Source organism: Elaeis guineensis, chromosome 1 (genome assembly GCF_000442705.2).
Source record: "Elaeis guineensis isolate ETL-2024a chromosome 1, EG11, whole genome shotgun sequence".
Taxonomy (NCBI): Eukaryota; Viridiplantae; Streptophyta; class Magnoliopsida; order Arecales; family Arecaceae; genus Elaeis; species Elaeis guineensis.
The window spans coordinates 71052527-71066023 of NC_025993.2; the positions used below are offsets into that span (position 1 = coordinate 71052527).

The window sequence follows — 13497 nt, forward strand, 5'->3', positions numbered from 1 at the left end:
TATTGGAAAAGAAAGAAAATGCCCTCCTCATTTTTAAGGTATCAGAAGTATCTCAGGATTAGCTGGATGTGTCCAGATTGTCTTCTTAATATTAAAAAATTGGATACTTAACCAAACAAGTATCCAAGATATATCCAACAAGCATCAATATCCAATTCATATCCAATACAGATGCGGCATGTGATTTAAAGTATTTGTGCTTCCTAGGTCATATGCACGAGAATGATGGCAAAATCAACAATGGTAAAGATTAGATTGAGGTTAGAGTTTTTATAATAGATGGACTAACAAAAGGTGATTGAATTATTGGTTTCATGATAGGGACTGTTCCAACTGGTCTCCAGGTAGAATTGGTAGAGGTTGGTCACCTACTGACCTAGAGCTTGATGAAGGGCCAAGGTTGCCGCACCTTGGAGAACCTGAAACAGAAGTCTATACTTATCGGAGATTTTTTCGGTGGGGGACCCTCCGATGCTTAAGTTAGCTGAAGTCTAAGAACAGAGAAAGAAGAAGAGTTAGAGAGAGAGAGAGTGGGTGTTGTTCTCCTTCTACTGTCACTTACCTGAGGGTCCCATCATTCCCTCCTATATAAAGGGGGAGTAGTCAAGCATTACCTTCAAATTCGGTAATAGAAATGGAGAATCCATGCCCACCAATCCGAAGATCATGGGTATTGGTTGTGGGTGTTATCCGCGGGCATCAAGTGCGAGGATTTAGGGCACATGCCCGGAACTGGGGTCAACCGTTTGGTATCCCTCAGGTCAACTTTCCCTTTTAGATGGCCAATGGTCCATGATCAGCAAGACAGCAAAGTGGTACTTTGGTATGAATCCATGGTCCATCAAATGTGTGCTAGGTCACTAGCTACAAGATCAGCATGTGTCCGACCTTGAGGTCGGCGTGCCCAAGCACGAGGTCGGTTCATAGCCAATGTCAAGAAGCCATCTTGACGGGACTATTTGATCATTCAATCTTCCATCCACCTCGAAGAACTCAGATTTTCGAAGAGATCCTTTGATGACGATGTAATTCCAATATTGAGCTCTTTGGCTGCTTGTGTGATAGGCATGTAGTAGGGAGATGCCTCCTCGTCCGGAGGCCGGTCTGCTCCCTATTCTTAGGTCATCGACAACTAGTCCAAGGTGGGTGCTGAGTCACACCCAAGGTCGGGTGGGTAGTTCCCCCCATAATAGAGACTATTAGAGAAAACAAGCATAAGCAACTTGTATAAATCAAACACAGAGACAATTAACATTTCAATGGAATCCAAAGGCTGTAATTAAACTCTTGCGATGGAGAAGATATAGAAGAGTGCATGACATGGAGGAAAGGGAAATAGAGGAAATATAAGGAAAAAGAAAATATAAAGTTCTAAAATCCAAACCACTCATTATTTATTAAGCATTATATAAGATTTTTTTCACAATATTACCTCCTTTCATTATGTAGACAATCTATAACCTCAGTATTGGGCACCATACTAGTACATTACTAGGTCAATACGGTACAATATGCAACTCATATCAAGATAGCTCCTAAGCCCATTTTCTCACACCTTATCATGGTACCACCCAAAACTAAATGGTAAAGGTTTGGTACGATTAATGTATGCACCCGATTCTGGGTGGTACCAGTCAGTAAGTTGCAATTAAGCTCGATACAGGTTGGTACAGACAAAGACCTATACCAACTTGAATCATGTTTTCGTGCTGATTTTGACCTCACACAAGTCAGTATGCCCCAAACCGAGTGGTTTGGGATGGTACAGCAAACATAGATTATGTAAATAGTAATTAAACAGATGTACTTTCAATCTTTAGCTGCATGAGACAAACATAGTGATGTAGCAATGGATGAACAAGAGAATGTAAGTAAAAACACTCCTTAAGTCTAAGAGAAACTAAACTAATGGATCTTCAATGACAAGCAAATAAGCATTGTTATGGATGGCTCATAATAGCATGAAATATTCAATTAAAAGACCCAAAGCATAGAAGTAATTTCTAACTAAAAGAATTTAGATCCATAAATTGTTATACTCACAAGCATTTGGATTCGATGGCAGAAAAGCCATTACAACTAATACATGTCAGCAAGTTGAGATGTTCATTGTGAAACCCAAAAATATGCTTCATAAGAGAAATTGCACCATAGTTGTTTGGTTTCAACCTGGTCAAGATATCTGAAGACCATGAAAGGCGTATCAAGGAAAAAGCACTTAAATCAAAGCCCAATGTTCCCACAGCATAATAAGGAAATTGGGTAGACAAAACTGGAAAAAAAAGTGTGACAACCACTTGAAGATGTGCAGTGGAGACAAAATATGGCCTTGCGTAGACATAGTTTCAGTATAGTTGATGCAAGGAAAGAATTTTGTATGAAAGGAAACTTGAAGACACTTAAAAGTAGAGGCCTTCCATTAGACAGTAAGAGGCTAACTAAGATTTATAGCCATTTCCAATTGATAATGTTGGTGCGAGATTCCGCAAGGCACCGGGACGTTGGAGTGGATGGCGAGGTGGGGTCTCCTAGGATATGACCTACAAAGTCCTGACCGGAGGTTGCTCTGGCCGGGACCCTCCAACGCTCAAGTCAGAACTCTCATTCAACAGATGGAACATAAGAGGCAGAGTAACGGCATCCCTTTTTTTAGGATCCCCTTTGGGCCACCTTTTGCGGATGCAGATGGTTGCTTTGGTTGGTAAGTTGGTTGGCACGATCCCGTCTAGCTAGGGCATAATTTACGTGTAGTGGCGGAACTATTGCTCAAGATTCTTGGGATATGGCAGTTGTGGTTACCTTATCAATCTTACGACAGTTATCGCCTAGCTGGCATTGAATTTTGAATTGGTGTTCACTGGCGTCAGCGAGCCAAGGACTGGTGCCGTCGTCGAATAGAGAAGTCTAGAGCTGGGATCTGTTCAGTAGCATAAAGTTGGTCGGCTGGGTGTGATCGGCTGACGACCATCTTCTGATTAGGCTGAGCTAGCCATTTGGACGTGCTGTCGACTCGTCAGCCTGGCCTATGGGAGTCGGCTGACGAGGAGATATCGATGGCCATATGTGAGAGTTACTGAGCGACAGTTGGTGGGTCTTCATCTGCTCAGGATGCGAAATGCAAATGTCGAAGACCAGTCGGCGACAAAGTGACAATGGTTACGACCGACTAGGGGTCGGCAAGGGCCTTGGCAGGCAGGATTACTTGGTTTGGATATCCTGGGCCTTGGGCTTCTTCTTCATATCATCGGCCCATGCGAAGTTTCCCCCAACACATGCCCCCCTACTCTGAGTCTGAACTTCGGTCGGGTGAAGTATACCTGCTTTCTTAAGCCAAGGATAATGAAAAGATCCTTCAGTCGATGGGATGCGCACGACTTTTGGGGCGAAAATGAGGCGGCGCGGCCAAACCATTATTACAAAATATAATGGGCATCTTTTCGAAATCTCCTTTTGAAGCGTGGTGTCAATTTATCCAACTGACGGTAGCGGCTAATCAAATGGGAAGGTGCCACGTGCCGTAGGTTGTTGACAGGAGATGATTCGATATCTAGCGAGTATCTTCCCTCAGCTATAAATAGGAGAAGAATCTATTCTAGCCCCTTCGATTGTTTCTAGGTCCCTCCATTCTCCTTCTCTTTTCTCTGCTCTCTTTGTTGGGGTTGCTACTGCGCCAAACTCATCCTCCTTCAGCTTTGTCTTCGTTGCGGTCTTCTTGGAACAAGGAGCTCTTCTTTTTGTCTGTGTTGCGGTCGTTTGGAGTTGCTTTTGAAGGTATTCTCTCGCTGCTTTTTTTCTCTATCCCTATTTCTTCGTTCTCAGATAGGTTTTCCTTGGTATCCCTTCCTCGTGTATTTATCTTCCTTTTCTCTTTTTCTTTTTGTAGACAATCTTTTAGCCTTTTCGATTGAAAATGGCTGAACAAAGCGAGATCGGGCCCAGCACCCATGGTTCCATACTAAATCCGGACGACTTGAGTCGGATACGAATTTGGTATGGAATTCCTCTGGACTTCAATCTAGAACTCCCTAGGGCTAGCGACCGAGTAAATAATCCACCTCCTGGATGGCTCGACATGCATGAGGAAGCACTTCGAGCAGGCTTAAGGTTTTATGTTCCTCCTCTATCTTTAACATCTTCCGCTTCTATGGCCTTTTCCTTTGTGCGATTGTTCCGAGCTTCTTTAGATTTGTAGGTTTTTTGGTCATCTGTGTTATGGCCAATATTCGACCATCTATCTCTCTTTCATTTTTTCTTTACCGTCAAAAAGCATCCTTATGCCAAGGATTGGTGGTACGTCTCTTTCCAAAGGAGAATTTCTCCTCTGATAAAGGGTGCTCCTTCCTCCGTTCATGGGTGGAAGGAGCTGTTTTTGTTTGTTTCTAGCTCCTCTGCTGATAATTAGAATTTGCCGAGCTAAGGTCGGCCAGAGGCTTCAGCATTCCAAATCCCAAAATTAGGGGCCGAGGAAAAGGGTCATTTTAAGATCCTTAGGGATTTCAAAGCTCCCTCCGTCGATGAGTTACTATCTGATGAAGCCTTTTATAATGCGGGACTCAGTCAGGCCGATCCCAGAGGTGAGTAATGGAGTCATCTATCTTTCTTATTTTTTCTTTTTCGTTTTTGATCGAGTTTTGTCGATTGCAGAGATGAGGTTTGAGGATCACGCCAAAATGAAGCGAAACCTTCGGAAGAAGAAGACTCCGACACCAGAAAGCACTCCCAAGAAATCAGTGGTCCGCCAACAAGAGGCTGCGGACGAGCGGGCCTCAGCTATCGAGGCCACTGTCGTGCTGGCGACTGCTGCCCCTGAGTCCATCTCCATCGGCTGCGGCCCCCATCTTCACTACTCAAGCGCAAGTGTCTCTGCCACCTGTGGCTCCTGCGACTTCTCCTGCACCCCTTACAGAGTTAGGGTTCGGCCATTTGTGGCCGTAGATCTGAGCAGATTGCCTCCCCTGGATGACCAAGTCGATCCGGATGCCCGCCTTCTTTCCATCCCCGAGGATGCGATTTTTGACGACTAGAAGGTTGTCAAGGAGCTGATTGAGAGGACAATGCTCCTAGTGGAGCTAAGAGGAATCAATGGAATGGACTTTGATGACCTACAACGACACTCTACGACTACCATGCACCAGATACTTCCCTTGCCCTTTTTCTCCTCTTCATCTTTTTTCCTAACATGGCTTCTGTGCAAATACTTCACTTCTTGGTCATTCATTTGAACCACGCATGCAAAGCAGAGATGATAAGGAATCTATGCTTGAAGGCTGAATCTGATGCCATGGAGGCAGCGCGCAAGCTGAGGGGGGAGGTTAATAGTTTGGAGTCTCTGAATAAAGTCATTACTGATCTTGCCCGACAAGGGGAGGAGCTACAGGAGGCCACTACCAATATTGCAAAAGCCGAGAAGAAAGCCAAGGACCGGATCGTCGAGGCCAAATAGGAGGCCGAAGGAAAGATTGCTGAGGCCTGTCAACGACAGTGGAGGCTTTCAGAATTTCAGCAGACTTTGAGTGGGAGAAGGCTCAGGTGGTTGATAGCTTCAAGGCATCGGAGAAATTTCATGACGCCATGGTCACGCTCAGTCAGGAGTCCTGCAATGCGGGACACAAGACCAGATTCGAGGATTGCCACCATCGAGTTGCCACTCGAATCCCTGAGGCCGACCTCTCCTTGGATGAGGATGAGGGGGAAGAGCAAGCTGGAGGGACACCTACCACCGATATGTTAGCTCTGGAGACGACTCCTCCAACTGATGTGCCCTCAGGCCCATCAGGGGCCGTACCAAGCTCCCCCGATCTTCAAGGTGAGGTTGGACGATGAGATGCCTTGTACTTTTTCTTTTCTTTCCCTTTTGTAGAAAAGTCATTGTTAGTGAAACAAGGTTTTGTCCCTTTTTAAATTTACACTATCCTTCTTTAGTTTGTTCAGTCATGTCAGCATATCCTCGATGGTTAAGTTCCTTCAATTTCTGTCGCCGAGCCCTTACCGACAGCTTCTGCTGTAAGGATTAGGTCACGCATAAATGACCTAGAAAAAAGGGTCAAGAAATTGAACAAGAAAGTTGCTACCCGGAAGGAGCAGTCGAAGACCAAGAAGGCATTCGACGAGGCTTCGATGGAAGTTGGTCAGTTGAGATCGATCATTCGTCAGAATAACAAGATGCATTCCACAGAGAAGGCTCGACTGGCAACTGAATCCGCAAAGCTGTCGAGACTTGTCAAGAAAGCCGCCTGGGGTGCCGCCGCTAAATAGCACCACCTCCATAGTCAACTCCACCGGGCTCAGGGAAGGATTTCAAAACTAGAGTCATCGGAGACTGCTGCTAAAGAAGCTAGAGGGAATTTCGTTGATCATATGGTGTGGCTCCAAAAAGATCTTTGTGTCGCCCGGGAGAAAATTTCAAGGCTTGAGCGTTCGAGGAACGCAGTTGCCGAATACAAATCGAAGGAAAGTCGGCCAACGGTCATAAAATCCCAAAGCCTGATCGAACAAAGACTAATCGACCCCGCATCTCTAGATGATACGATCCGACATATGTTTGATGCAAGTTACATAGCTGGCTTTTGGACGTGTAGGAATCAGATTAGGATAGCGTTCCCAAGGCTAGATCTTTTCAACTTCTCGTCCGAAGGCAACACTGAGTTTTCTGCCCCTCGATGCAGGTCTCGAGGGTGGAGATCCACGAGCTTGGTCCTAATAGTGCAGAGATCCACAAGGTGGTTCCCGACAAAGCTTTAGAGGCTAGGATTGGTTATGGTCCAGTGTAACAGTTTCTTTCATCGTTCATTTCGGGTGATGACATTCTTGTAGTCATAAAAATTTTGCAAAAATTTTCTGCATTGCATTCTTTGTTGTTTAGTCATGTTACCTGGCGTCGTCGTTGGATTGCTTATCAAATTCCTGACGAGAACTCCTCAACAATTATCATGTCAACCACTCTTCGTATTAACTATAGGTAGTGCTTCGTAAATCCTGACGCCTTTAAGAGGGCGTGGCATAACTGGGCAATAGTTCTAAGGAATAACGGTTGCTATTTCCTCTAACGGAGTAAATTTTTGGTGACCACTTCGAGCCTGTAAGGACATGCCACCTGGCAATGTACCAATCTGCGAAACATCGCCTGAGTTGGTTTTCGAGGTTGGGAAGACATGCCATTTATGGCCTGGGGAACAACTATGCCGTCAAAGCTGGCGATTGGTGAACAATGGAGGTGCTCGCACCTATAAAGTGGGCCTAATGGCTCGCAAGAACTTCACCTTCCACTCTTCTTCCCGTAGTACCTGCGAAAACTCCCCCTCTCCTTCGTTACCATGATGCCCTCTAAGAAATCTATCAAAGAGTTGGTCAAGGAGAGGAGGGCCACCTCCAAGAAGGCCTTCTCGTCCAAGAAGGTGAAGAAAGGGGAGCTGGGGCAATCTGCCTCCCAGTCGAGTTGGGCTTCTGCTCCCTTCGAGAGGTCTAAGAAAAAACCAACACCACTTGTCAGGGGTGAGAGCGCCTCTTTCTCCACCCAATGGATCTCTTATATGGTCCGCGAGCGCTGCATTAGTTCAAGACCTCGACGACATTCGAGGAAGAGGTCACTGGTGTTGCCGCCATCGCCTGTCTTTGGATTTGAAGACTGTAAGGCCCGCTTGTGGCAGATGATGCCGTAGTTGGGCCTTAGCTACCTCCTCCGAGGCAACAACAACAAGGTGGGGGCCTTCTTCTCGGATGAGTAAACTCATCCACTTCTTCTCCTCCTTTCTTTTTTCCTTTTTTTTTTGGACGGTGCTCGAAGCACCATTTTTCTTGTAAATATTTTTAATGAAAGACTAGGTTATTTTTCCTTGTGTCGTTCGCATATGTCATTATCGATCGATGCTTATTTTTCCATCAAGTCGATCAAAGGCTATCTTGTTTTAAATCGATCGGAGGCTCCTTCAGTCACACCGAACAAAGGCCATTTTTAATTTAAAGCCGATCAAAAGCTCCTTTAATCGGACCAAACAAAGATCATTTTTAATTTAAAGCCGATCAAAGGCTCCTTCAATCGGACCGATCAAAGGCCGTTTTTAATTGAAAGCCGATCAAAGGCTCCTTCAGTCGGGCCGATCAAAGACCATTTTTAATTGAAAGCCGATCAAAGGCTCCTTCAGTCGGGCCAATCAATGGTCATTTTTAAAGCCGATCAAAGGCTCCTTCAGTCGGACCGATCAAAGATCGTTTTTAATGTAAAGCCGATCAAAGGCTCCTTCAGTTATCGGAGATCGTGGGCTGACGAGTGGACAAAAAACCATTCTCTTGGAGAGCAAGGGTCTTATTAATGTTGTGTGATACATTATTGATAATACACGAAGATTTTTTGAATTCCTTGATCGAGAGAGCGGGGTTCCATCGAGTTGTTTCAGGCGGTAGGTTTTCGGCTTGATGACTTTATCTACCTGGTATGGACCTTCCTAGTTTGGGGCTAGCTTACCGCATTCTCCAGATTAAGAAACTTCTACTCTGTGCAAGACTAGATCGTCGGCCCTGAAGACCTTGTTCCGAACTTTGGAGTTGTAGTATCGAGCAACCTTGTATTGGTAAGATACCATTCGAACGCATGCTCTTCTCCAGCTTCTTCAAGTAAGTTTAAGTGCGCAGCTTCTTCGAATTGGTCAGCTCGTCATAGTTCTCAACTCGTGCCGACGAGGCCCCAATCTTAACAAGGATTACTGCTTCCATCCCGAAGGCCAAATTGAAAGAGATTTCTCCTAATTGGAACTCCTGGCATTGTCCGATACGCCTAAAGCACATGGAGTTCATCGACTCAAGATCCTTTGATTTTGTCTAATCCTATCTTCAAGCCCCATAAAATAGTCCGATTTGTTACCTCGACTTCTCTGTTGGCTTGAGGATGAGCTATAGAGGTAAGGCGATGTGAGATCCCATGCTCTTCATAGAATTCTTTGAACTTAGCTCCAGTGAACTAATGTCCGTTGTCAGTGATCAATACTCGAGGTAGATCGAACCGACATATGATTGATTTCTAGACAAAATCTATCATCTTTGCTTCCATGATGCGGGCCAGTGGTTCGGCTTCTACCCACTTAGTGAAGTAGTCTACAGTGACGAGCAAGAACTTATGTTGATCCGAGGCCAATGGGAAGGGGCCAAGGATGTCCATCCCCCATTATGCAAAAGGCCAACGAATGCAAATAAGGGACATCGGCACTACAAGTACTCGTATGTTAGAGTTCCTCTGGCACTTGTCACACTGCATAACATAGTTCTCGAAATTCTTTTGCATAGTCGGCCAATAGTATCCCTATCGAAGGAGCTTGTAAGCCAGTGCTCTCTTTCGATATGATTCTCACAAATGCCTTCATGCACCTCTTTAAGTGCGTAATCGGCTTTGGATGGTTATAGGCACTTGAAGAGAGACGGTGAATAGGACCTTTTATACAGCTTTCTTTCATGAAGATATCTAGACAATTGGTATTTTACCTTTCGAGCCTCCTTCCAGTCTATTGGTAGCGCCCCATCTTTAAGATAATTGATCAGTGGGTCAATCCATGAAGGTTCCTCGTCTGTCTGCATTATGATCGTCAGTTCTTCAATGCTTGATCGGCCCATCACTTCAAAAAAGACTTTCTTGGACAACTCGAATGGCGCCGACATCGCCAACTTAGACAACAAGTCAGTCCTAGAGTTCTCCGATCTGGATATCTGTTGGATTTCAAATCTGTTAAATGTGGATGCTAGGTCCCTAATCTTCTAGATGTATTTTACCATGTTCTCCCCTCGGACCTCATATTGCCCTGAATATGTCTGACAACCAGCTGGGAGTCACTGCAAGCCTTCAAGTTCCGTATCCCTAGTTCTCTGGCTATTCAGAGTCCTGCAGCCAAGGCTTCGTATTGGGCCTCATTATTTATTGCTAAAAATTCGAAGCGTAAAGCATAGTCGGCTACTGTCCCTTCCAGATCCGAGAGGATCAGTCCCGCTCTAGATCCCGCAGAGTTGGATGAGCCATTCACATACATCACCCAAGAATCGATACTAGTTTTCTGAAGAGCCCTCATCGGTCGGTACTGAATGTCAAACTCAAAAAGCTCAATCATTCATTTTGCAATCTGTCCGAACGTGTCCAGCCGATGGAGGATGCTCTTTATAGATTGGTCCGTCAGGAGAACGATGATGTAAGCTTGGAAGTAAGGTCGGAGCTTTCGAGCCACAATAAGGAGAGCATAAGCCAATTTCTCCAACTTCGAGTATCGGGTCTCCGCATCTCTCAAGATTCGACTGATATAGCAGATCGACTTTTGGATTTTGCTCTGCTCTTGTACCAACACTGCACTCATTGCAACAGGTGAAACCATAAGATATAAAAATAGCTCTTCATCAAGATCAGACTTACCAAATAGTGGAGTGGAATCAAGATAGTCTGAGATCTGCAAAGGCTTTCTAGCACTCCTCAGTCCACTGAAAGTTTTTTGGTTGCTTCAGGATTTTGAAGAAAGGCAGGCACCGTTCAGCTAATCTTAAAACAACCGGTTCAAAGCGACAATCCTTCCTGTAAGGCATCCGTGGGGGAGCCATCTCCTGCATAGCTCTAATCTTCTCCGGATTGGCCTCTATTTCTCGGTTGGATACCATAAAATCTAAAAATTTTTCAGAAGTCACTCTGAAAGCACTCTTGGCTGGGTTCAACTTCATCCTGTACTTTCGCAGGATAGCAAAGACTTCTCCGAGATCGTCGATATGGGTTCTTGCAGATTTGCTTTTGACGAGCATGTTGTCCACATACACCTCCATGTTTCGTCCAATCTGATCCCTGAAGACTTTGTTTATGAGATGCTGATAAATTATACCTATATTTTTCAAATCAAAGGACATGATCCTGTAACAAAGGAAACCACAATCAGTGATAAAAGATGTTTTCTCCTTATCTTCAAGTGCCATCCAGATTTAGTTATAACCGAAGAAGACATCCATGAAGGTTAGGAGTTCATGGCCTGAGGTGGCGTCAACTAGTTGATCAATCCTTGGTAGAGGGTAGTCCTTCAGGCAGGCCTCGTTCAGATCAGTGGTGGCTGCGAAGTCGGATTCGATGGTGGTGCTGCTGAAAGAGGTGCAAGGACTGTCTGAACAGGTTGCGATGCTACCTGCGAAGGCATAGGAGCAGCCTGGATCACCTAGACAGCGACTGTCAGATTCTGGACCTACTGAAAGAGCAGGTTGAACTGGTCCGCCGTAACCAACGCCTGCTGAGAAGATAGGGGAGTTTCTGCCACTGGCGGCTATACCCGATTGTCAGCTTGGTTGTTAGGCTGGCTCCCCACCGATCGAGAGGTGGTGGCGTTGGTATGACGGGATGAAACTCTCTTAAGATGGCATGGTTCTGTTGTCCTCGATCCGCACTCCTCCGAATGGATTCGACCCTTTAGCACTAATCCATTGGTGCGAGATTCCACAAGATGCTAAGACGCTAGAGTGGATGGCGAGGTGGGGTCTCCTGGAATGTGACCTGCAAAAAAATCCTGACCGGAGGTTGCTCCTGTAGGGACCCTCCGACGCTCAAGTCAGAACTCTCGTTCAACAGATGGAGCGTGAGAGGCAAACGATGTACTTTTTTTCTAGGGTCCCTTTTGGGCCTCCTTTTGGGGACGGAGGCGGTTGCTTTGGTTGGTAAGTTGGTTGGCACGATCCCATCCGGCTAGGGCACAATTTGCGTGTAATGGCAAAACTATCGCTCAAGATTCTTGAGATATGGCGATTGTGGTTGCCTTATCAACCTTGCGATAGTTGATGTCTGGCTGGCATTGGATTTCTCCATCATCAGATGGAGAAATCCAAAGTTGGGATCTGTTCAATAGCATAAATTTGGTCGGCTGGGTGTGATCGGCTGACGACCGTCTTCTGATCGGGTTGACCTAGCCATTTGGACTTGCTGTCGACTCATCAGCCTGGCCTACAGGAGTCAGCCGACGAAGAGATATCAGCAACCATGTGTGAGAGTTACTGAACGACAGTCAGTGGATTTTCGTCTGCTCAGGATGCAAAATGCGAATATCGAAGACCAATCGACGACAGAGCAACAATGGTTACGGCCGACTAGGGGTTGGCGAGGGTCTTGGTAGGTAGGTTTACTAGGTTTGGATATCCTGGGCCTTGGGCTTCTTCATATCATCGGCCCGTGCGAAGTTTCCCCCAACAGATGACATAAGGCTTTCCCTACATTTCATAGGCATGTGACAAGTCTTCCCAAGTTCCTATCATCTTTTTCTAATAGCCATCGAGATTTCACCAAATACACATGAAATAATTGAGAGGGTGATGCAACTTGGACCCGACCATCACAATCTGTAGGTTTGGTGAACTTGGGTAGGACACTTGGGCCTTTGCTCAGAAATCTGAAGCAAACCACAAGTTGTGTTTGGTTAATGTCAAGCTTAAATGTTACTAAAACACAACCCTACCACCATTGAAATCTGAAGAACTCAATCCAACCCAGTAAATATATAGAATTTATATTTATGTTCCATAAAATACTTGTATGCTTCATTTGACTATATATTTTTGAGCCTCATTGCATTGTAGAATCATGTAAATGCGCACAAATAAGATCCCAGCTAGCCCAAAACTAACTTAAAAAAATGTGCAAGCCTTTCCCCAATCTTAAATTGCAAATGCAATCCAACCTAATCCAGTCCAACCAATCAAATCCTACTCCAACCAAACCCTAGTTTAGCTTAAGGCACAGTTGAGCTGGATTGGAGAAATCCCAACCCGAGATGTGTTAGGGTTGGGAGATATAGAGTTGGGTTGGGTTAGGTTTAGACCTCAACCTAACCCAACCTTCCCAAGTTGCAGCCCTAGTTCATAAATAATGTTGCCATGAGTTTTTGTCCATCATAATGATGTGAATTAAAAGAACAAAAAAAAAGGTGAACTGTATTTGGACAAAAGCTGTAGTAAAATACCAATGAACTATATGTACCAACAATTTGAAAGGGAAGCATCATGTACCCAGCTGTAGGGCAGCAACTATTAAACAAGATTCAAAATTAATAGTCTATTGCTATGCTGACCTCTTTACATGGTAATTCTTGACCAGTTAACCAATCTTATAAATTCATATAAATTTACGGGACTTCTGCATATCTATCCCTAGCAACTCCCATATATATGCTCGCACTTTAAAAAGTACATGGTCTTGAAAAGCTCTAAAACTTGCACACGCATCCTTCCCATCATTTTTTCTTTCTATTCTGTCATTTTACCATTAGTTTGGCAAGGTTAAAACTTAAAAGTTTGCACAGCTTGTTCATGGACTATTTTTTCCTCGGTGACATATAAGCTTCAAGAGTTTCGAGGAAAATCTCCAAAACTTTGTATCAATAGTTTGTCTGCATTTCACTTTGTTGATGTGTAATAATATGACATTGCTACTTCTCGTTTGAAAATGATTAGATTTTGTAAGTGCACAATTTCCATATTTTGGATAGGTATATGTGCCATTGAAGTTTT

General features: G+C 44.7%; 1 protein-coding gene across 6 annotated transcripts in view; it reads right to left on the reverse strand.

Moving 5' to 3' along the window:
• LOC105032643 (telomerase reverse transcriptase) overlaps positions 1-13497 on the reverse strand; it is a 114615-nt gene that overhangs the window by 67251 nt on the left and 33867 nt on the right. For 4 of the 6 annotated variants that reach the window (XM_010907140.3, XM_010907139.3, XM_073254603.1 and 1 more), the window contains exon 8: positions 2044-2182. The exons of the other annotated variants lie outside the window; for them this stretch is intronic. In XM_010907140.3, the coding sequence (XP_010905442.1) occupies positions 2044-2182 (139 nt within the window). The remainder of the gene's footprint in view (positions 1-2043; positions 2183-13497) is intronic. 6 annotated transcript variants of the gene reach the window in all.